General features: G+C 39.1%; 1 protein-coding gene across 8 annotated transcripts in view; it reads right to left on the bottom strand.

Annotated features, from left to right (window-relative positions):
• The window catches only part of LOC105225484 (homeobox protein orthopedia), a 58,695-nt gene that overhangs the window by 22,997 nt on the left and 12,437 nt on the right, over positions 1 to 23,261 (bottom strand). For 2 of the 8 annotated variants that reach the window (XM_049453078.1, XM_049453074.1), the window contains exons 3-4: positions 13,872 to 14,107; positions 11,034 to 11,210 (exon numbers count right to left, since the gene is read on the bottom strand). In XM_049453078.1, coding sequence (XP_049309035.1) covers positions 11,034 to 11,210; positions 13,872 to 14,107 — 413 coding nt within the window. Of the gene's footprint in view, positions 1 to 11,033; positions 11,211 to 13,871; positions 14,108 to 15,962; positions 16,503 to 23,261 lie in introns of those variants that run through there. The other 6 variants (XM_049453079.1, XM_049453075.1, XM_049453080.1 and 3 more) reach the window with 4 other exon arrangements.

The raw sequence follows: 23,261 nt of genomic DNA, 5'->3' as shown, positions 1-23,261 counted from the left end.
CATCGGAATCCAAGCAATTTTTATGAGCATATACTATATACACTACATCTGCGGAGTAACGCTTGATGGCGGTCCGCAGGTCAAAATACAAGCTACAGCAGTCGGAGTTAGGGGCTTAGTACGTAGGCATAATGTTTCGTAAGCCCAGCATCGTTATTTAATACTGGTTGGGCGTGTTCCCAAAAGAGGACAATAAGAATCGTGCATGCCGCTAATTTCACCCTGGCAGTATCTTTTGAAGATTCCACCGTCGGAAACAAAGAAAAAATATACTATATACGTATAACTCATGCACTAACCAAAATAAGTAATAGACATAACATTTGCTAAAAATATGAAAATTATTATACCTACATATGTTGTACAAGAATATGAGAGTTGCGTGTAGTATCAACCCGATTTTATTTAATTTTGCCAATACTACTACTATTAACATCCCATATACTAATAAAATATTCTCTGAGATCCATTAAGGTACCTCACATACCATCACCAATCACAAGGAGTAAAGTTAGCCGGTTGTTCGAAAATTCTGATATTAGTTATATAGGGGGCTAAGTCAATATTATCCATTTCAGGCACAAAGATGCACTGTTATCAGTAAAACACGCTCTCTAATTTTCATTGAGATAACTCATTTGTTTGCCGATATATGCGGAAGTTCGAAAATCGTTTTGTCAGCAGGTAAGGGAAGTATTGACCCGATTCAACCCATTTTTGACACACATTCACATTCATGCCAGGAAAGAATTATCCCTGAATTTCATAAATCTATCTCACACACTGACCAATATTTGAGGTAAAAAGTCAGCTATAGGTACTGGAGTCCAAATAATCGGTACCTAGGGGCTTGATCAGTTTTTGTTGGTTTTAGGTTTAGTTTTTGGTCAGAAGATGACATAATTTAAGGGAATTTTTGGTGCAAAATTGTATCCCGTTGTATTAACTGTTTCTTGATTTGTACACTGGATAGGAAAGCATCAGATGAAATTTGGAGAATGTAATTTCAACTAAAAGTGGGTGGTGCCCCGCCCATCGTCCAATTTCTGCCACTTTCTTTACATTAATTCATTCTCTATCTTAATTTAGTGATTAGTTATGGCCTTTTATACGTTTTCGTTTAATAACGTTTTGTGGGCGTGACATTTGTCCGATTGCCTCCATCTACGAACTCGTCCTTCCCTTTTTACCAAGGAACACGTCTACCGAAATTCGTCAATATCTTAATATTTACTCAAGTTATCGCTTGTACAGGTGGACGGACAGGCAGTTAACAGGATTTCAACTCGTCTTGTCATCCTGATCATTTATAGATATATTGTATAACACCATATCTATCTCGATTAGTTTTAGGTGATACAATTAAACGTTAGGTGAACAAAGCTATTATTGCGAGAGTTCAAAAATTACTTCAAATTTCTGTATTCCAATTTAGTTTATAGCGGAGGGTTTCAGTTATGGGCTCCTCTACAAAATTTGAAGGAAATTCTATTTTAGGTCTTAAAATGTATATTCTATTACGATAAATCAATTTGAGAGAGAAACTTAGAAAAGCATATGGAAAACGTATGACCTGCTTCCTAAACTTGTCGTAGAAAAGCCTACTAGAGATGTGAAAGCTCTCGAAAACGAAATTGATATTATTTTCTTTGAGTCCAAAGACGAATTCCTTATATGTTTTTTGAAAAACTATAAAAAATATGGTATTTTCTCATTGGCAAAAACACTTTTTTAAATAAACATGTAATGGTTATTCATTTAGAATTTAGATCCCATTCCCCATGCTCAATATAAATATAAAACAAATCATAAAGTAATTTTTAATTCAACGCCATCTCTTAAGATAATTTATGAATTAAAAAGGAGTGAGGACAGTTGTACTTGAATACACTTTAAAAGAGCCTGCACGCAAAGCATCAAAGAGCTTCTGAGAAACTTAATCTCCTCACCCCTCACCATAAGCGACCATTAAAACGCAAAGCTACTTCATAAGATTTTCCTACAGGCGATCGTTTCCATCTTCAATTCACCTTTCGTATCTGCGTTTCTACAAAACTTCGCTAAAACAAAGTCGGCAGCTCATATAAAATTTAATCAAAATGTCGTTTTCCTGAAAAAACTGCGCTCATCGCATGTGTAAGTGTATTGGTGTGTAGGTGTGTGCTGGAAATACCTATTACTCATGGCGTGGTGGGGCATAAAGATGAAATATGTTATTTTTTACACGCTCGTCTCATCTCTATTTAATTTTTTCTACAAACAACTCGGCATGTGTGTGTGTGTGCTAGTATCCATTACGCAGCTTCTGTTCGGTTGCCATTGGCGTCCGGCCCCCATTTGCGGCAGAATGCCACCATTTTGCAGCATGCCTTTCAGCTGTTTCCAATAGGAGCAACATGCAACATTTTCGACTCGCAGTTTTTCGCTTTTCCAATTTCACATTTTTGGAATATTCATTCATTAGATTCTTCTTTTGTTTGACTGCAATTTGCTTTGAATACTCAACTTGAAATGTGGGCAATAACGCTGCGAGATATTCAGCTGGCAGCACAAAGTCAAATGCCATGAATATCGTTAGGTATGCGTGTATGGGCGTGTGTTTGCCCCGCTGTCGTAGGGATGGTTGTGGAGTGGTTGTTTAGTTGGTTGAGTTGGTGACTTGTTTTTATTGTTTTTGTTATTGCTTTTTAAGAATGCTTTGTGCTTGTGCTTTTTGCCTTCAACGTGGCTAATGGCGAGCGGTGGCGCCGAGCGGTGTGGCGTGAAGTGGAGCATATCCATGGCATCGTATTTTAATTTAATTTTAAATGAAAAGCCATAGCAAACAACATAAAAGATAATGTTTTCTTATTTCCTATATTTATGAATATTCAAAGGGAGAGTGTGTTTGTGCTTTTTTTTACTAGTGAGGTTTTTTACGAGCTGATGGTATGCGTATTTGTGAACCCACTACACTTTTGTTATGCAGTAAATATTCGATTTATTAAAATATGTATATACTGTTTTACAAATACTGTTCAATTGAGCTGAGAAAAAAGAGAAAATTAACAAGCTATTTTCATTAATCTCGATTTTTATAGAATCATGTATTACATTGGGTAGTCGAAAAAGTTTCTTCGTATTTTATCAATAGATGTTGTTACAGTAGTATATCTCCAATGCTACTAATTACATTGTGTCATACCATGTAATGTTAGAAAGATAAGATTTTAAGCTTCATTTAAGCAAAAACAAATTAAACTCGGGAAAAAAGTTATAGCTGTTCAAAAATGAGTGAAAATAATGAAGAAATGACGAAAAGACTTTTCCGACTACCCACTGTTATAAAATATATCTAATATGAGATCTAGTAAAAAAAACCATCACATTAAATTAAAGGCTTTAAGTGGTTGCATAAGAACTTTTCAACCAAGTTCACAGAACATCAGATGAGTCATCGTTGCTAATGTGCTGATGTTGGCCTAAGGAAACATAATTCCCCGCTTATTAGTCAATGCTGCTTACTTCAAGGCAATTGCTTCCTTCAGACGGTCCAATTTTTGACAGTCCATATCCGAATCAAAAATTTCTCCAAAGGAGCAGCTCATGGTAACTGAATATTTGACAATCCCATCAAAAACATAACTAATCTTTTTGACCGTCAGTTGACCACCGTTTGAACACTTTTCATCACCAATAACTATCCGCTTCAAGATCGATTTTGGTTCGTTTCAGCAGCGATTCGTAGATGGAAATTCGGCCATTAAAAGAGTGTGGTCAATCTTTGAGATGAAAATTATCGAATCCGTAATCAATGTCATAGAAATTAATCACATTTCAGTCTCCTGGCTTGCCTCCAAAAAACCAAAAAATCCATCACTCACGCTCTGTTTTAAGACAAACTGATATATGCCGTGATGTGCGTGTTCTTAGTAGCAAGATATACCAATATATATAGACATTAACCGATTTTATTCTATGCATTTCACACCTACTCAAAGCACCGAGCAAACAAGTTGCAACACTCCCAAAAAACAATTATTCACATGCAATGCGCACTACACATACCCACACACCTACAGTGCAAAAACGAAAACACATTTATAATTTTATTATTCACACTGAGACCAAATACATGGCCAAGCAGGACGCCAGACGAAAACCCACCGCCCATCGCTCGCCGTCGTCGGCGAATTAATCACCAAAAATTCATTGTCCCCGTCGGTTGTTTAAGACACGTGCTACTTTACAAGCACAGCAACAACAACATAGCAAATAAATGTGTGTTTGTGTGTATACTTAATAAACAAACCAATAAATGTTAAACAACCACACAATGAAACAACAACAGTCTCCGGCGATGCGCCAACCAGGCAGCCAGTAATCTCTCAGTGCTTTCGGGCGTAAAAGTTGCATTCCTGAAAATGATGATAAGTCAATTTCGCGCCGTGTTGAGGGTGTTTGCTAGGTGTCCAGCTGTGCAGACAGATGCTGGAGCGACGTTCGAACTGTAATGGATTCGCCAAGATCCCAAGTTCCACGTGCCGTCGCCACATAATTTGTACACAAACATAAGTAGCGGAAAGTGGAAATCGAATGCCAGTTTACATAAATGTACAAATTCGCGACAATTCAGTGGTGCTTCGGCTTTCCTACGACTTGCTACAATTGTGCAGATCACAACGCTGGCTTACGAATTACTTTATTACTTTTTACAAAGCGTTCCACGCAAGTATCATTAAGGCATCCAAAAATAAAGAACGTACCGGCTCCAGTAAGCAGATGAATTGAGGCTACCTACTAGGATTGCTGAAATCGCTGTAGGGTGACGTCTAGGTACCACGAGGGTCTTCCCCCTACTTTGAAGCCTAGTAGAAGATGGTGTCAGGGGTACGCTGGTTACATTGTCTTATTGGTACAAGGTAAATTTGAGAATACCCTCTAAAATATAATACAAAAAAACTTAACCTTAACTAAGAGATGGTGTAATATGGTTAGATTAAACACCAATCCGTTAAAAACAATCGTCGTCCTTTTCATAAAACGAAGATCCATTCCGTGCTTGAGCCCCTACAACTTGGCGGCTGGCAGTTAGAGGTGTCTAAAGAGGTAAAATTCCTAGACCTTATATTACCCTCAACCTTACGGTGGAATAATAACACTCATGATAAGCAGACGCGTAGCCGGTAGATAATGAGTCTGCTATCCAGATTTCATCAGATATCAAAATATCATGATCGTAAGGCTTATTGTCATTTATGAAACGGTTGCTTGGGCATCGACGGCAATGCAGTCTTTGGTAGGTCTTTAATATCGAAGCTGCAAATACTCGCTTGTGTTTGCGCTTCATGGGCCCAACCGCAGCATTTGAAGTCATGCTGAAGCTCACCCTGTTTCATCTAATGATCTAACAGTCAGCGAAGCAGATCATGGCAGCAGATGGATGTGACAAAGGAAGGACAATTTTATCTTAACAGATGAAGGCCTTAGGGGAAGACACACCACTGACCCTTTGTCCAGGAAACCGCGTTACGAAGAGGGTTATCTTCACAAAGAACTGGAAGGAATTGGAGCAGACATTGCAGGGCCGCATATCAAGCTATCCATAGCAATGGTATGGTTTCCCAGCATCTTTCAAGAAGTGTTTGCTATTAATCTGAAATTAAACTCCAATGGAACTATCGCAACCAGAGTATCGCTTTACTCCACGATAGATCAAATCACTATTAGTTGAGGAGTGTATAGAAAGGCTGAATCACCTATCAGTTTGCAAGCGAGTACACAGGCATAAAAGAGTAGCCGGCAATGGCCTGGCCGATGAACCAGACCGCTTTGTGGCGGCTTCCAGAAGGTTGGGACCAGAACCAAGCATTGCAGTGGGATCGCACACCACCAAGTGCTCTTCACGGAGTAGAGAGAGGTGAGTGAAAGGCACTGGCAGCAAGCAACAGGAATACGACATGCCAAGTTGCTATTGTGAGGCTACAACCTAGCAAGGTTTAAAGATATGATCAACATCCTTCGAGACAAATTGCGGCTCCCTGTCGGCCTTTAAACTCGGCACTGGAGGCTCAAGAAAAACCTTTTCAACACGGGCATGGTCACTACTACCGCCAGTTTGGTTTTGCGACGTAGAACAGAAAACTGTAGCACACATGATCCCAGATTACCCAGAAATTTGTAGCAGCAGAGAATACATCACCTCCATCCCACTTATCAAACTCCTGAAAATTTGTGACCTTATGTGATATAGGGTAGTTTACAACAGACCATAGTTTGCAGTGCAAAACCTCAATTAATTTATCGATCTCTATGCTGTAGTGGTCCAATATCAATGGTTCCGAGAAATGAACAGCCTCTTGGTGAGAAAATGATGTGTGCAAATTCCAGATCGATGTCTTCAAAACTGAGGAACTAGCTCGTTTATATAGGGTATCCGCCTACTAATCAAATAACGATACTTTTCAAGAATGTTCCGAAAAGTTGTCCAAAATCGATATTTGGTTAACTTGGCGATTGTTGACAAATAAGCCTGACATCACGGAAGAGCCATACTTTCTACATTGTTAAGTCAACAAAGAATGTTTGGAATTTTTTCTTTTTCCTCTTCGAAATTTAACGATTGAGAGTCATGACCCAGAAACCAAGGACATATTTTTTAATTTTTTTCCAGTTGGGCACATATTATACAAAAAATACGCTAAAACTCATAAAAGGCATGATCTGTAAATAAATTCAAAACAATATTTTAAAGAAAAGCTCAGAGATTAGATTGCAAATAATGTAAAGGAATGTCATACTTCCGATAGAATATTAATGGGTGTTTATACAATAAACTCACACTGAGAGATGTATGGCCTAGTGTTAAATCTCATACATATGTACTCATAACTTATATGTTTCTAGGTATGTAACCACATGTGGAAAATACTTTTCAAGAATTATTATGCAGCGAGTGTTGCGCACGAACTACATTTTCGGGTAAGATGTTCCACAGGAAGCTCTACCTTAATATCCTGTCTTTATCCCATCATTAGCTACAAATCCACGCCGATTGATTTAGGACCGAGCATGTGTATGCATATTAAACATGTGAGCGAGCACATGCCCAACAACAAGCACACATATATATACATACAGAATTCATACATACATATGTATATGTATATACGAAAAATACCGACGCAAAACGCACCCTTTCGCTCGGAGAGTCGAAAAAATCGAACATCAAAATAGCTAAATTGCGGCAGGGCTTAACACGTGAAATGTGTTAATCATTTTGTAATCATCGCTGCCGTTAATATCCTGCCAAATGCCACATCGATGAATATAAACAGCGGCAACAACAACAACTAATGGCACACACAACATGAAAAATTGGCCACAATGACAATAAAATTACAACAAATATGGCAATAGTAATATGAACTCCAACAACAATAACAACAATGTAGCCGGAGTGTCATTGATAGCCTGCCTACACGCTGGCAAAGTTAATTTATATGCTAATTTTATTAACAGCACAGCCATAAGCCCACACACCGCATTGCTCTTGGCCCCTCTTTGAACATTGTACTGCCCTCGCTGGCTGCCAGCATGCGGCTAAAGTCCAAAATAAATCCGACAATCTGACATTGTAAGCCTAAAATCAAACATATTTTGTTAGACGACGAAGACAATGAGGCCACACACCCCACCCAACAGCCCGCAGCCGCCGTCGGCAGCGAAGTCCGGCAGATACACTGACATTAGACCTTAACTGAGGCGTATGTGTCTTGCACAAGGGTGGGCGCATTAACACCAACAACCCATCCGATTTGGTGTAGTGTCTTTCACCGCTTTAACTGCCGAACGGTTCCTCACCCTCCTGTCGGCCAAACACTGATTTACAATTATTGAAACAATTTATCACTAGCACGATCGAAGAAAGTAAAAAAAAACGTGTATCAATGCGTTTGACTGTCGAAAAACGATGCATGAGCTTCGTGCGCCTTAAAGTAGACTACACGCGATTTTTTGGCATTCCCTTAAGCGCGCATTTGGCATATGTAAATCAAGCGCCTCGCAATAAAAACTCAACCGAATTCATGCATAATCACACGGATTCGGCAGACATGTGTCCGGAAGCGCCATAGGGGTCCCGTTTAATTGTTTTATGGGCTGTTTAGTTTAGCACAGTTCTAGGCGAGATAAGATGCAATTAGCCACCTGTTTGCTGACGCTCGTCGGCCGCTCCGAACTGCCTCACATAGAGCGTAAGTGATACTAAAGCAGCGAGCAACAACAATAACAGCCACTTAGCTAGCTTTGGAAGCAAAGTTTTGCCACAAAGTGTCGCACGCTTGCTAACTACTCACGCTTGTATGTGTGTGTGTTGTTGAGAATGCTCATTCTTGTGTGCGTGTATGTGCAAACGAAAACTTCTTTTCTCGGCCCATTAATATCCTTTGTCGGATTAAAATGTTAGCAAAGGCACGCTTCACACACACGCATACCCATACAACGCCGAGACACAGTGCGTTGGCCGGAAGCACAAAATTTAATGAAGCAGTAAATTCGATTGTCGCATAAACAACGAGGTAAAAACAACAATAAAAACCAAAATACAACAACCCACCCTTGTCAGCTAACCTAACACACCGGCCACACCACTGTCGAGGATAATGCCAGCGCCCACACTTTCTTCCTCTGTTTCGTGCTACAAACACCAGTGTGTGTCTACATAGACGTATATATGTATGTGTGTGCGAGTTGTGTGAAAGCGTCGAAAAACTGCATTGAAATACCAAAAGTGCCTGTCGGACCCATCGTAACTTCTGATATGTGCTGCCAGCACACGAATGCGTCGGCAGTCGGCCACTAAGTGAGCAAAGCGTCCTCATGTGCATGTGTGTGTTTCTGTTTTTGTGCAGAAAACCGTACTTCGCCTCCTTTCAGCGGGTTGCAGTGTCTTCTATTTTTCTATAAAAGCCTGAAAATATGTGTGGCAGCCAACAGCTTTTAAGCCAGGTCGACACAAATTTAACTTTATGCACCGTTATGAAACATACTTCAGGCGACGACGTCGACGGAGACTTTAACAAAACGAGAGCGCAAGAAAGGTGAGCAGAAAATTTAAATTTGAAGTCAAAATCTGTTATGAGTGTAAAGAATGGAAAAAAGGTGAAAATGGTATAAAGAAGGTCATAACAAGGTACATTGTTAGAAGGGGGTAGTGCAGTATAGGCTGAAAAATAGTGGCACTATATACATAATATTATATCTATGAATATGGTATGTATATTGTGAAAGAGACCAGATATAGAAAGAAAGTTATAGAAAGAAGTGACTAAATATTTCCATTCTCCAAATTTCCATGAATCCGTTAGTAATCAGACTGGTCGCGTACCAATAGTTATCTCGGGAGAAACTAGCTGGCATTCCATTCCAATCCAAAAAAATGATAAAAAAAACTTCAAAAAGCATTAGCAATGATTTAGTCCCAATTTCGAAATACAGTTTTCAAAAATCCACATTACCGGATTTAAAAAACTGTGTTTTCCAAAAGACCTATTCCAAAGTTCTCAGCGCCCTCACAAAACTGCAGAAATAATGGGTACTAGTTTTCTAAAAGTTCTCAATTTTACACAGAATAGATCATATACTCACTCACTCTTTCTCTGGGAGAGAGGTCTTAAACATTAAAATAAGGTGGGTGGCGCGACCCACCAGCGGAACTACACGGACAGATCAAAAATGTCTCATGGAGTGGACGCATAGAGCTACTGCGCAGAGCTCGAACTCAGGCAAATTGAGATTGCCAAAAGTGCCATCCGCTTGGCCACCAAACCAGTACAGGAAATACGCAAATCACTAAAAACGATAGTCTATGATAGTTCCAAAAAAACGGACAGAGGGATCAGGGTGAGATGGAATGCCTTAAAACCATGAAGGATCGTTAAAAGCATGAGCAAGTGTACTCGAAAAGCCTGCCGGACAGTTGTTGGCCAAAAATAGCAGAGTAGGCATGAGTAGGCTGTTGAAACACGGCATTTGTTTTCCGATTTTATTTAGAATTCGACTTAGGTATCAAAGTAGATAGATATCAGAACTCTATTAAACTTCGTCAAAAGCCCTGACATTCGTATGGCGTAAACTTCGGCTTCAATTCAACCTCCAGCTGGCATTAAGAAGACCTGTAGGTCTACGAAAGACATGGCAGACACCTAAGTTATATCTAACATAACTCAATCCTGTAAAGAACTCAGCTTTCACACAAACTCAGCACAATTTCTCAGTGTTCAATAAATATATTCTGCCTTCAGACTCAAAAAAATCTTCTTTGTACTTAAAATAAAGAAAGAAATATAAGAATTCAACAAATTATTTTTGGAATATTCATGTGCTCCATCAATAGTAATACACATGAAAAACTAAAAATCCGCTTTTGGAAATCATTTGTCAATTAATATTGTATTTTTTTCAAAATCATCACTGCCCATCACACCGTATGTATATATTTCCATTACTGCAAACACAATCCAAAAAGCAATCGCGGCACTCCTTTCCAGCCGCAATGACATTTTAGAACAAATTTGCGGCCTAATGCAACAAATCGGACATAACCAACTATCGAACATCTACGAAATGTCATGTTGAACAAGCCGAACATGGATGACGAAAACCGCACTGCAACCAAAACCACCAAAATATCAAATTATTGTTTCAAAAACACCAGGCAGCTGACCCAACCGAATCAGCGCTGCAAGCGAAGCTAAAAATCGAAATCAGACAAACAACAGTAACGCACGCTGGCAACAACTACAGCGCAACACAGCCTCCGCTGGTGACAACTATTATTCTAAGCCGACAAATATATTTTCGTAGCTGCCATTGCCGACAACCACAATCAACTTCGACATTTGTGCGCTCGAAACCGCAACATTTCGAAAGTGCACTCGCTGTCAATTTTGATTGCAAATGGCGGCGCATGTAACTGTCCGCTTTGCATATTAGACACCTGTATATGTAGTACGTGTTAGGGTTTGCAGCTTCTATAGTTTTGGCGCACTTACCTGCACTCTGGACTCGGTCAGTCCGATGCGCATCGCGATTTCCTCGCGCATGAAAATGTCCGGATAGTGTGTTTTCGAGAAGCACCGCTCCAGCTCGTTCAATTGGGCGGGCGTGAAGCGTGTGCGATGTCGCTTCTGCTTGTTGTTTTTATCCGAGTTCTGCAAGAGATAGAAACGCTGTTGAACGTAAGCCATTTACCACTTAATCGATTGCGTAGCATTATGTAATTAATAAATTCTAGCTATTCTGATAAGCTGCTTTAATAAAAAATAAAAAAATATAGTATAAGCTTTTTCAGTTATTTATAGTGTTACATTATCTGCTGAACTGTGGACCTATATAGGAATCTAACTATTCATCCTCGCTTTGCTAGTCATACCGTCAGTTTTGCCAATGCAATACTTGTTTAAATAAAAAACGTATGCGGGGTCCAGGCCAGCTCAACAGTTTGCACTATTAGAAGAGCTATCTAAACTTGGGAACCAGAATTTCTAGTGTTGCCGGCTATTAATTATACCCTGTACATCACCAGAAGGAAGCGACGGAGTTCATGTAATCGTATATATTGGGTAGTCGAAAAAGTCTTTTCGTATTTCTAATCAAACTTCAAATTATTTTCTTTTATATTTATAATGAACTTTAAAGCACCAAATATGTACCATTTCGGGCGACCACTTTTGCAATTTTTTCGCTAGAAACATTATTCCTTCAGTGTAAAATTTTCTTGTTTCTCGGCGAAAAAACTGCGACAGGTAATTTTCACAGGCTTCTCTTGAAGCCAACTTTACTCCATTAAGGGAGTTCTGCATTGACCAAAACAAATGGTAGTCCGATGGTACAAGGTCAGGACTATATGGTGGATGCATCAAAACTTCCCAGCCAAGCTCTCCCAGTTTTTGCCGAGTCATCAAAGATGTGTGTGGTCTAGCGTTGACCTGATGGAAGACAAAGCCCTTTAAGCTGAGCAGTTCTATCTGCTTTTTTCGATTACTTGCTTCAATCTCATCATTTGTTGACAGTAAAAATGTAGAATCAATCGTTCGACCAGGTTGTAGCAGCTCATAGTGCATGATTTTTTTAATCCCACCAAACACTCAGCATAACCTTTCGAAGCGTCAATCCTGTCTTTGCGACCATTTGTTGAGCCTCACCATGCTTGGACCTTGATCTTTTTTGCACATTATTGTCGTATTTGATCAACTTTTCGTCTCCTGTTACCATTCGCTTCAGAAGTGTTTTGTTTTCATTTCATTTCAGCCAAGAATCGCAAATGTTAACTCGGTCCATTAAATTTTTAATATACCATTTATGTGTTACCCAAACATCGAGCTTCTTTTTGGAGCCAGCCTTTTTTATTTGGTTCAAAACTATTTGATGATGAATCTTAAGTTCGTTAGCTATGTACTGGCTGCTTATGGGATGGTCCTGGTCAATTTTTTCCATAATTTCATTGACTATTTCAACGATAGGTCGACCTAGAATGAGGGGCATCTTTCACATCGAAATTTTCAGAACGGAAGCGAGCGAACCATTGTTGTGCTACACGAACTGATACAGCATCGTCTCCGTAAACTTCACAAATTTCATTGGTGGCTTGCGTGGCATTCTTCCCTTTTTTATACAAAAATTTCAAAATAAAGCGAATTTCTTCATATTTTTCACTAATTTTTGAATAGCTTTAACTTTGTTTCAACTTCCCCGAATTTTAGTTTTTTGGTTAAATGAAGCTTAAAATCTCACTTTTCCAACACTAAATGGTAAGATACAATGTGATTGAAAGCACTGGAGATATATGACTGCAACGACATCTATTGACTAAATACGAAAGGACTTTTTCGACTACCAACAAATCAAAATCAACATGAAATTCTGTTTTCAACATGAAAATTATGCCACGAAAAAACTACCAAGAAATTATCAGAACTGACTTTGGTCATCTATTAATCAATAAATTGGTGAAATTGTTTTTTTTTTTCTTTCCGATTCCAATGCTTTCTTCAGTCCGCGGTAGCTTAACCGAATAATCCAATGTTATTTTCAAGTAATCAGTGAGTCTTTTATTTGTTGTGAATTGTTCATAATAAAAATATTTGAACTCAATGGGTCCAAAAAACCGTTAAATGTTTTCATAAATTAAACAAAATCGTTGATTTCGAGCGAATTCTTCACAAAGCTCTTACTAACTGACTTCACTGCTGCAACTAATTTTTGTTTACACACACAAATACCACAATATATAACCTGACATATATACATACAAGTAAATCATACACAAATACAATATACAACTACAAATATAGAAGAGAAATACACTTACTTTTTCAATTTTTTCGATAAATTTATCGTTTGTTTGAATGAATGAATTCAGATTTGTGCGCGCATTTCGCATTCATTTGCCAATTAATAAACACAATAGACGCGCAACATAACATACACACACATACGCATGTGTGCATGCATATGTAATATGTGCAGGAAAATGTTTGCCAAACGCAACGCAAATGAAAAACGGTTTTGTTTTCATTGGTTCGAAATTAATTCAGAAATGCCCGATTTGGTTTTTCAACAGCAAGAAGGAAATGCAAAGAAAGAAAAGAAAAAACATCGAGAATATGAATTAACAAACATTCAATTATGTGTAAATATGTATGTATGTATTGAGAAAAAGTATGCACGAGCTTTATAAAATGCACAAGAGATGACGGTTGCACGGTTTGCATTTGAAGCATGAATTTTACTTCAGTTTTTTTATTTTTTTCTTAATTTTCATGATAATTTCTTGCGTTGGCGCGCCTGCATCGCTGTGGCTTGCATTTCATTGCTTGTTGCATGCTCACCTGATCCTGCTGTTGCATGTTGTTGTTATTGGTATTATTGTTGTTGTTATTGTGATGCGGATTGGGCGTGTCGCAGAGGCCGCCAGTGACGTGCAGCCGCGCCCCGCCGCCACCGCCGCCGCCGTTCAGCACCGCGTCGCCCGGATTCTGCGCGTTCGGCGGCAATTGGCCGAAATTGTTGACGCCGGCGTGCAAGGCCGTGATTGCGGCCTTGGGTAAATCACAATCTTTGGGACCTGCAGAGAAAAAACGAAATTAAATATTTATTAAATAGTATTATTATTTGTCATGGAATTTAAAAATATAACTCAAATATGATATTTACTTAATTCTAAATCGGATACTTAAGGAAGTACTTAACAAGTAGACATATGTATATTGATACAATAAAGTGCTAGTTGTCAGTAAACAGAATATTGAAGTTTATTCAATAACTCTCATTCAACTATTTCATGAATATATCATATTCAAAATCACCCTCGATGAATCGGGAGGCCAGTACCCCTAGTGTAAAATTTTAGTTTAAGGCGGTACCGATTGATTCAAAATTTGGTCTACTTCGGTACACTAGTTGTTGAAAACTTTGAAATCTGCCTGCCCACTAATCGTAGGGAAATGATATTCTTAGTAAATATCCTGAATAGAACAGTTTTCATACTCTTAAAATCTTTTACATCAAATTTGAAACTAAACAAATCAATCTGCCGCATATTATTATTAAAATTGTAAATTAATATTTAAATTAGTTTTTGATTTATAGCGTTCTAATTTATTTGGGCAAACACCGACTACATGAGCCAACTTTTCAACTGGGAAAAGACGATTCAAAATAAACATATTAAAAGGTATGTTGGTTACACGCAACATTCTAAACATCTATATTGAGGACTCGAAAATAGACGATGGAGTTGGTGCGGGAATATACTGTCTAGAGCATATAGGCAGTCTCTTAAATTGCCCGACCACTGCAGTATATTTCGGAGCTGGCATATAATGCACCTTCAGACAAATCCAGCGTCAACATCTACGTAAACAGCCAATCAGCAATCAAGGCAGTATATCTTGTATATCAGTATATCTAGTCCACGAAGTAAGCAACTTTATTTCTACTAGGTGCCATGCCACAAAGACATCGAGGGCAATGAAATAGTGGACGAAATTGCCAAGAATGGTGTGCGTCTAACATGTCTATGCGACGATTTTGGCAGAAACATGGCAAAGAAAATCCAAACCCGCTGGAACAAGCTACCTGGGTGCAAAACTGCAAAATTCATGTACAAAACGGTTGATCGGAAATAGCATTGGCATTCGATAGAAGAGGCTGTAGGAACACTACGGAAATAGTAACTGGTCACTGTCTGATCGCGACACACGCCTGAAGAATGGGGCTGACCAATCGAGAAAAGTGTTGAAAATGTCTAGAGTAGGGCACCAGGGAAGCAATGTAGCATCTCTTGTGCATTTATGCCGCATTGGCAAGACTACGCTGTAATCATGTGGGGTCCCACGGTATGATTCACTGGAGGAAGTATCGCTAGTGAGACCGTAAAGTCTGTTAAGGACTAAACTGGTCTATGCGCGGCTTATTGGCCTACCAGATTAACCTAACCTTTCTTAAAACAAAGAAATAGTAATGATCAAAAGTTATTTTTACTGATTCGCGAAATAAATATTGAAGTAGTTGCTAAAATCGAAAATAAAAACCATCTAACACATAGGACTTTTTGTGTTGTAGTCAAGCGGTTGTTATAGGAAAAGCTGTGCGTGATGGAAAATTTTTGAACTCAAATTCGTAATCAGATCAACTCAAATACCCCACAGATCTCTTAGCACAACAGTCGCAAATTTTTTCTTCAGATATGTTGATATTAACAACTTTTTTTTTGTTTTGTTTTTGCCGCCAAATAAGAAACTCACTTGAGAGAGCATAAAAAAATGTGGAAAAATATATAAAATAAAAATATAATGAACGACTAAATCCAAAACTGACAAACATGCATTATTTTTCAAGCTTTGAAATCGGTTTTTCCAAAACGTAATCTTTTTTGGGCCACTTATTTGTATTTCATTTTATCACTAGTTATAACCAACCTTAGATAAATATATAAGCAACGAACCAATTTCGGTGGTGAACTGTTTAATATATTAAATTGCTTTTAATATTTTAAAACGTTTCCAGTATTTTTATAGTTGCCAAAATGCACAAGCTTCCCGATTTTATTTATTTATTTTGTTTTGTTGCTATTTTAAGATTTACTTTTAGTTTGGAAAGGACGCGCAGCTCATTAGCGATCAATGAGATATTAACTCATGTGTTTAATAGGCGAAAGTTAATTGAATTTGCACATATTTGCCGTTGCTTGACACACAAAGTTATACACAGTACTGTTGTTGTTGTGCATATATTGTATTCGCCAAATATAATAGACAAAATTACACCGAGCGATCACTAAATCGGCTTATTGCAATTGCCATGCGCTGAAACACACGCACACACACACGTCCGCTGTGCCCAGCACTGTTTCACTATTGCTTTTGTTTTTGGGCGCGTGTAATGATGACGCACGAGAAATCCGTTGGAGCAACACCGCTACTATCGCGTATCGCGCAACACTGAGGCGATCAAGTAAATTGAAATTTTCAACAACCTGTCATTCAAAAGATGCCAAAAACAGTAACAGCAACAAACGAGACGAAGCGAACGAAGTGCTACAGTGCATGCACACACGAACAACAAGCGACTTTAGTGAAATAACGGACGGACGCGACAGCAGCAGTCAGTAGTCCGCAGTAGCGGCAGCAAAAACGCTAACAACTTACAAGCACTTTTTTATTTGTTTGTTTGCTTCGGTGTGTGTGTGCGTGTATGTGAAATCGCACTCGCACACAAACCCGCTAAAACAGTAGCAACAACAATGCGCGGGCTACATGTGGATGACAGTTGAACGAAGTTGGAAACGCCGTCAAGCAGGTGAAGATTGACAAGCGACACAGCCAAACACTCGCTGCCGTTTGCGATGGCTGACGGAAAGCCATACAGCCACACACACATATTCGAAGAGGAAACGCCAAACGCAGATGTAAGGGCGCGGAAGGCGGCGACGCGGCAAATGCCTAACCCCATCAACGTCGCTCATTGTTTCTACGCCGGAGGCTGCACTGATGATGGCGTTGGTAATGACGATGATGGAGGAGGCATAGCGTAAAAGACCAACAACAACACAACACACAATATGGCACAAAGAATAAACAGCGCAGACAGCGGCGGCAAAAAAGAGGCAAAGACATGGCGAGCAAACAGAGGCGAAAAAGGTAACAACTCGTAGCACAACAACAACAACAAAAGTATACATACAAGTGGAGAACAACGCCAGCGCAATTAGCAACAACAACAGCAAGCGCAACTAAAACATTACAACTACAAAAACAGCAATAATCAATAATAACGTTAAAGAAGTTAATGCCAACAGCGGTGGGAGCTCCTACACACACACACAGAGAGACCAACATTAGTGCCATCGTAGTGCGGATATAAATCAGCCTCACCGGCAGCAACGCGAAAGTGGTTCCGTGTCTTGCAAAGAGTTGGAATTTTTTAACACGTACATGCGAGGCGATCCAATCCCATGCGCTGAGCAAACACACGCCACACACACACACATACATGGTGTCTGAAAATCGTATACATATTAAATACTGTTTCACAATAGCAACAAAAAACGGTGAAATCACACCACCAACACCTGAACGGCAACAGCTCGAAGCGTTGCACGCCCGCTCGTGAAGTCACTTCGGCAGCGGCGGTAGTGAAGATAGTGGCGGCAGCGGCAGTAAAGGCACTGCCAACAACAGAAACAGCAAATATTTGTTTTGTTCGAATTAAAACTATTTCCAACACTCGATGATCGCTTACTGCGCGTCCAAGCCTAGGCGCAACTCTTCTGTGGCTTGCGTGCCTGAACTGATGTTTTTGGCATCCGAAGCCATTCACTGCCGTCGAACGTGGCCAAGTCAAACATTTACAAATCGCTGGTGGATGCGAACTCACGTAAGTGCGAGCGCCTCGGCCTCGTCAAGTCAGTTCGAGCCATAACTGCTACGACAAGGTGAGCCTCTGCGACAGTCGGTGGTGCAATGGTGTGTACGACAGGCGACAAGGGGAACAAAAACACAATTCTTCAAAAAGAACAGATTGCAGGTTCGAATTAACTTTTAAAGAAAGGTCGAGTCGCGTAGCTATATCAGATTCCTAATAAGATATGATTCGGCCTGAGATTTATATTTTCAGCCGAGATACAGCCCTTCGAAAACAATTAAAGAGCTCAATTCAAGCAGAACTTAACACTCATGTAAACTGCTTCCCATCTTGGAGATCGGCGCAAACTTAATACATTAGCTGTTATGACGTAGAAAAAATTTAGAAAAATTATCGAAGTAAGCTTCTACGAGACCTAAAGTCTGAGACGACCTTCCTGAATCAATAGTCTCAACTACTGCAGGGAGAGCCAAAAACAAGCACTACCAACTAAAAACCTACTAAGTGTGCTCAACAATAACCAGTTATATGAGTCCGCACTCCCAACTGATCAAAAATCCTCACTCAAGTGAGTCTCTTAATTTGCTGCGTACTGTAATTTTTTAGCTATGACTCCCCTTGCTTAATGTAAAATGAGGTAAAGGGCTATCAATAATATCCTCAGAGCTGTTCGAGACTATGCGAAGGCCGGACAAACTGCTCTTTACTTAGTCTCTCGCACTCGCATTCGTGTTGACTTTGTTGTGGAGGTGGAAGAATAGTAAATTGTGCGATTTCCGTTGAAGACACGAGCGTAATGTATTCGAATTATGTCGAGCCGATGGAATGTGTATAAGCGTGTGTATGTAGTCGTAGGCACAAATATATAACGAATTCGTAAGACTTCTACAAAAAGTCAATATTGACGTCAGCAAAAAGTTGCACCTTAAAGCAAAAACATACATAAACAATAGACACATCTGCGCATATATATTAGAACGGGTTGATTTACAGGGAGCCAAAAAAACGTAAAAATCGCGCTTGCCAGAAATGTTCTGCAAATCATTCTGAAAAACTTTGCCGAAGGGACCATGGTCCGTCTTCGAGTTACCGAGTTTTAAGCCGAAGTTTTATAGAGGTCGTAAATATTTGTTCGTCAGCTTTTAAGATATCCGATCGAAATTTAAACGCAGGTGCATTTTGATATTCTATTGTCGGTCATTTGTCGAAATCCGCCAGATCGGACAACTATATCACATATCCCCCACACAAGGGTTTATTCAGATTTTTTAAACTTCGCATTAAAAATCGCTAAATCGAAGTCACCAATGGTCACTTAAGCAAAGTTGTTCAGAACGGACCGTAGAAGATTTTTCGCATAAGTGATTTTATAGAAAAAATTCCTATCCCATAGTAGAGTTCACGAGTGGTTTCAACATTTTCAACGTGGTCGTGAGGACATAAATGACGATCAACATGTGGGCCAATCAAAATCCGTGATCACCGGAAATTCCATCGAAACTGTGCGTGAATTCATCAAAAATCAGCCGAAGTCATCATTGAAATTCATGGAAATGGAATTGAGCATCTCCAAAACATCGATTTATCGCATTTTGACCGAACATTTGGGCTTACGAAAGGTGTGTGCACGGTCTCTTCCGCACAAATTGACTGACGACCAAAAATTGCTCAGCATCCAACATTCGAATCATAAAATAAGAGGTAAAAGAGGTAAAAAAGGCCAAAAATTATTTCCTTTACAATATTGTGATTGGTGACGAAACGTGGTATTTCCAATATGATCCCGAAACGAAACGGCAGAGTGCTGAATGGAAAGCACCGAAATCAAAAGTGAAGGCAATGCTGATTTGTTTTTATGATTCCAAGGGTATTGTCCACAAAAGATTTCTTTCATTCAGCCAAAACGTTAATGCGGTATTCAACCTTGGAGTTTTGAAGCGTTTGGTGCGCCGTATTCGACGTGTTCGGCCCGAATATCGCGAAAATGAAAGTTTGGCGTTCGCTGCACGATAATGCGCCGTCTCATCGATCGACGCTTGTGACCGATTATTTGACCGAAAATCATCATAATGAACTAATAAATCGAGAATAATTGTCTAATGTCTGGATTATTTAATATTTTACTTTCAAAAATTTAGAAATTTGTTTTTAAGAAAAAAATTCAAAACAATTTTTTAAGAAGTGAAGTTCAAAATATTTAATTTTATAAAATTTTTTTATTTTTTTATTTATTTTTTTCCTCTTTGCTATAAGTAAAATATTTTTAAGGAATAAATTTCAAAATATTTAATTATTTCAATTTTTTTTTTTATTTTTTTATATTTTTTTCTGTCTGCTTTAAATCAAACATTTAGACTGAAGAAGTTTTAATAACTAAATTATTTGATAAAAAGACGTGTATTAAATATTAAAAAAAATAACGAAGTTTATTTTTTTTGTCGCTTGAAAAAATCTGCTGCACTCAAAATGTAATTTTAATTCAACTTTGGTTCATTGTTGGTTGAATTTTTCTTTGTTGTTTCTCCGAACCTTTTATCATCCTTTAGTTCATATACCTGTCGGCATTGTGGCCTTTGACTTCGATTTCGACTTTCCAGTGCCATAAAATGAAGACGTGTTAAGTTCTGTGAAGTCTTAAAATCAATGATTTTTATTGTTTTTAAATTAGCTTGTTAAAATTTCGGTAGCTTTTGAAGCTGCCGTTTTGAATTTTCTGCTTTAAAAAAATTGTACACACTGACACATATATATGTGTATATGTGTGAATGTATATCTATAAGTATTGCTTATTTGTAACGTTATATTTGAGATTTGGGTCTTATCCCGTTTCAAATATTTTGAAAGAGAGCTCTGGAATCGCGAAAAAGTTGATTTAATACTAGAGATAATGTAATCAAATTTGACCAGGACTGACTAAAACAACATTTCCTCGTATTTTAATACAAATCTTGATTATCGCATTTGAGGTAAGACCAGTATATAAAAGCCAACGATTAATCCAATTTTTCATATATTTGTTATAAAACTCGGCTTGGCTGACCTACAGTGTCGTCATTGAGTCAGTGCCTTCAGCGATTTTAGATTTTTTCGGTGTCTCCTCATTTTTTAAGCGCCATTCGTTAAATTGTTGACAATTTCGCTGTCATTTACATAAACTCCCGTCTCTATCACCAGCAATGATGTGTTTGGTAAATAAAGAGCTACGTTGTCAGGCATCTCTTTGCGATCTCTGAATAGATGAAATTCCAAAACTTTCGAAATAATTAAAAAAATTCCGAAATAATTCGAAATTATCAAGTCCATATTGATTTTCAATGGTAAGCAAATTTTTTTTATTTATTTATTATAAAAAACAAGTTCTGGATTCGTAACAAATCTTTGTTGCACTCATATTACATCAACACTGGAAATATCAACTTTAAGTGACACCTCTGCATTGCAGCAACAACACACATTTACATAGACTCAGATATGTCGCAAGACGCTTGGCGTCATGATCAACCATCAGCGTGCGTCCACTCCACGCCAAGGCGGCAATCCACCGGCTGACAGTCGTCCCAGCACTGGCACTGCTGCATTCGCCGCACCGCACCACACAGTCCCAACAAACTGGGCACGAACTCATGTAGTGGCATCATAAAATGATGCGTGAATTGGAGTTGCCAGCGAAGTGCTAATTTTTACACCAACATCCAGCGCGGCTACTGTTCATTAGCGTCGCCGCTCCGCCGCGTCTACACAAACCAGAACACACCGCCGCGCCCGCGCTCTCGTATTGTCCATAGTCGCCTTTATGTTGTCATCTTCGCTTGCATTCCGCGATATTGAAAGTGTATTTGGCTGCAGTCGCAAACCGGAAAACTCATCGCGCAGTGAAAAAGCTGCTCACATTTAGCAATACTGCTGCGAAAACAACAACAACAACTCATTTAATGTAAAACTGCATGCAAATATTGACGGTAAATAATCAATAAACAAATGATTAATGAATTTCCAAAACACGGCGCACTCAAATATTTCATCAAGTTGCGAATGCAACCGAAAATTCCAAAAGCTTGTTGGCGTGCAATTCGTGTTTGAATGCTTTTATGCACATTTTGCGTTCGTTAGTTTGTGTACTTTTGTCAGCGAATGCGAAGTTTTGCAATACTTAATTTTTTAGACACACTCTGCTCATTCAAATAATCATCACTTATCTAACAAAAGCGAAGATAATGGCAAGCGAGGCTTAGTCAATTAGAAATTCTAATGCCAGTAATAAGTAGATTCTCATTCCATCGGTTCTTACGTTTTTAGAGACAGCACAAAAAGGAGCTCCCTTTATGCCGAGTTGTCTGAATTTAGTATCCCCGCAAAACTAATACGGCTGTGTTAACCGACGTTGAGCAATATCAAAATCTCCGTCAGGATCGGGAAGGACCTCTCCGAGCCCTTTGATATTAAATAAGATTTCAGACAAGGCGACTCTATCTCGCGCCATTTCTTCAGTATGCTCCTGGAAAAAAAATTCGAGCTGCAGAGCTAAACAGAGAAGGTACCATCTTTGGCGTACACCGATGACATCGCTATTATTGGCCTCAAAAATCGCGCCGTAGTTTTGCTTTCTCCAGAATGGATAACGAAGCGAAGCAAATGGGTCGTCGAGCTCGCGACTTAGTTCCCACGTCACTGTTGACAGTCATAACTTTAAAGTCGTAGATAACTTCGTCTACTAACTATTTAGGTACTACTTTGGAGTAAAGTCCTCTCTCGACGAACAAAAACCAAACTATAAGTCACCTATTATTCCCGTCATGCTATATGGTGTAGAGGCATGGACGATGACAACATGTGATGAGTCGACATTACGAGCTTTCTTTTGCGCGTTAGCCACGGCGAATATCGCATTCGATGACGACATTAACATAGTTCAGCGAATTACAAGACAGCGGCTACGCTGGCTAGGTCAGGTTAACCGAATGGACGAAAATACTCCAGCTCTGAAAGTATTCGACGCAGTACCCGCCGTGGGAAGCAGAGGAAGAGGAAGACCTGCACTCCGTTGGAAGGACCAAGTGGAGAAGGACCTGGCTCAATCGGGTCAATACTTTCCCTCATTCCACTATACCAGACATAACAAATTTCGAAATTTCGACTGACTTTATAACTGATAAATCGGGGCTACATCGGTCAACACCTGAAAGTATTTGCCCAGCTCTACTCCCTACGAGTTTCAACAAAATGTTCGGTTACAACCGATCTTGGCACTTTCTTACTTTTTGTAATCAGTTCTGTTTTTTCCACTTTTGCCCTTGTTTGTTACTGTCTGCTTCTTCTTTTCAACACTCTTTAAGTGCAATTTCTAAAATTCCAAG

This window comes from Bactrocera dorsalis, chromosome 3 (assembly GCF_023373825.1).
Source record: "Bactrocera dorsalis isolate Fly_Bdor chromosome 3, ASM2337382v1, whole genome shotgun sequence".
Lineage (NCBI taxonomy): Eukaryota > Metazoa > Arthropoda > Insecta > Diptera > Tephritidae > Bactrocera > Bactrocera dorsalis.
Note: the sequence above shows the minus strand (reverse complement) of the source record. Positions and strands in the feature narration are given on the sequence as shown.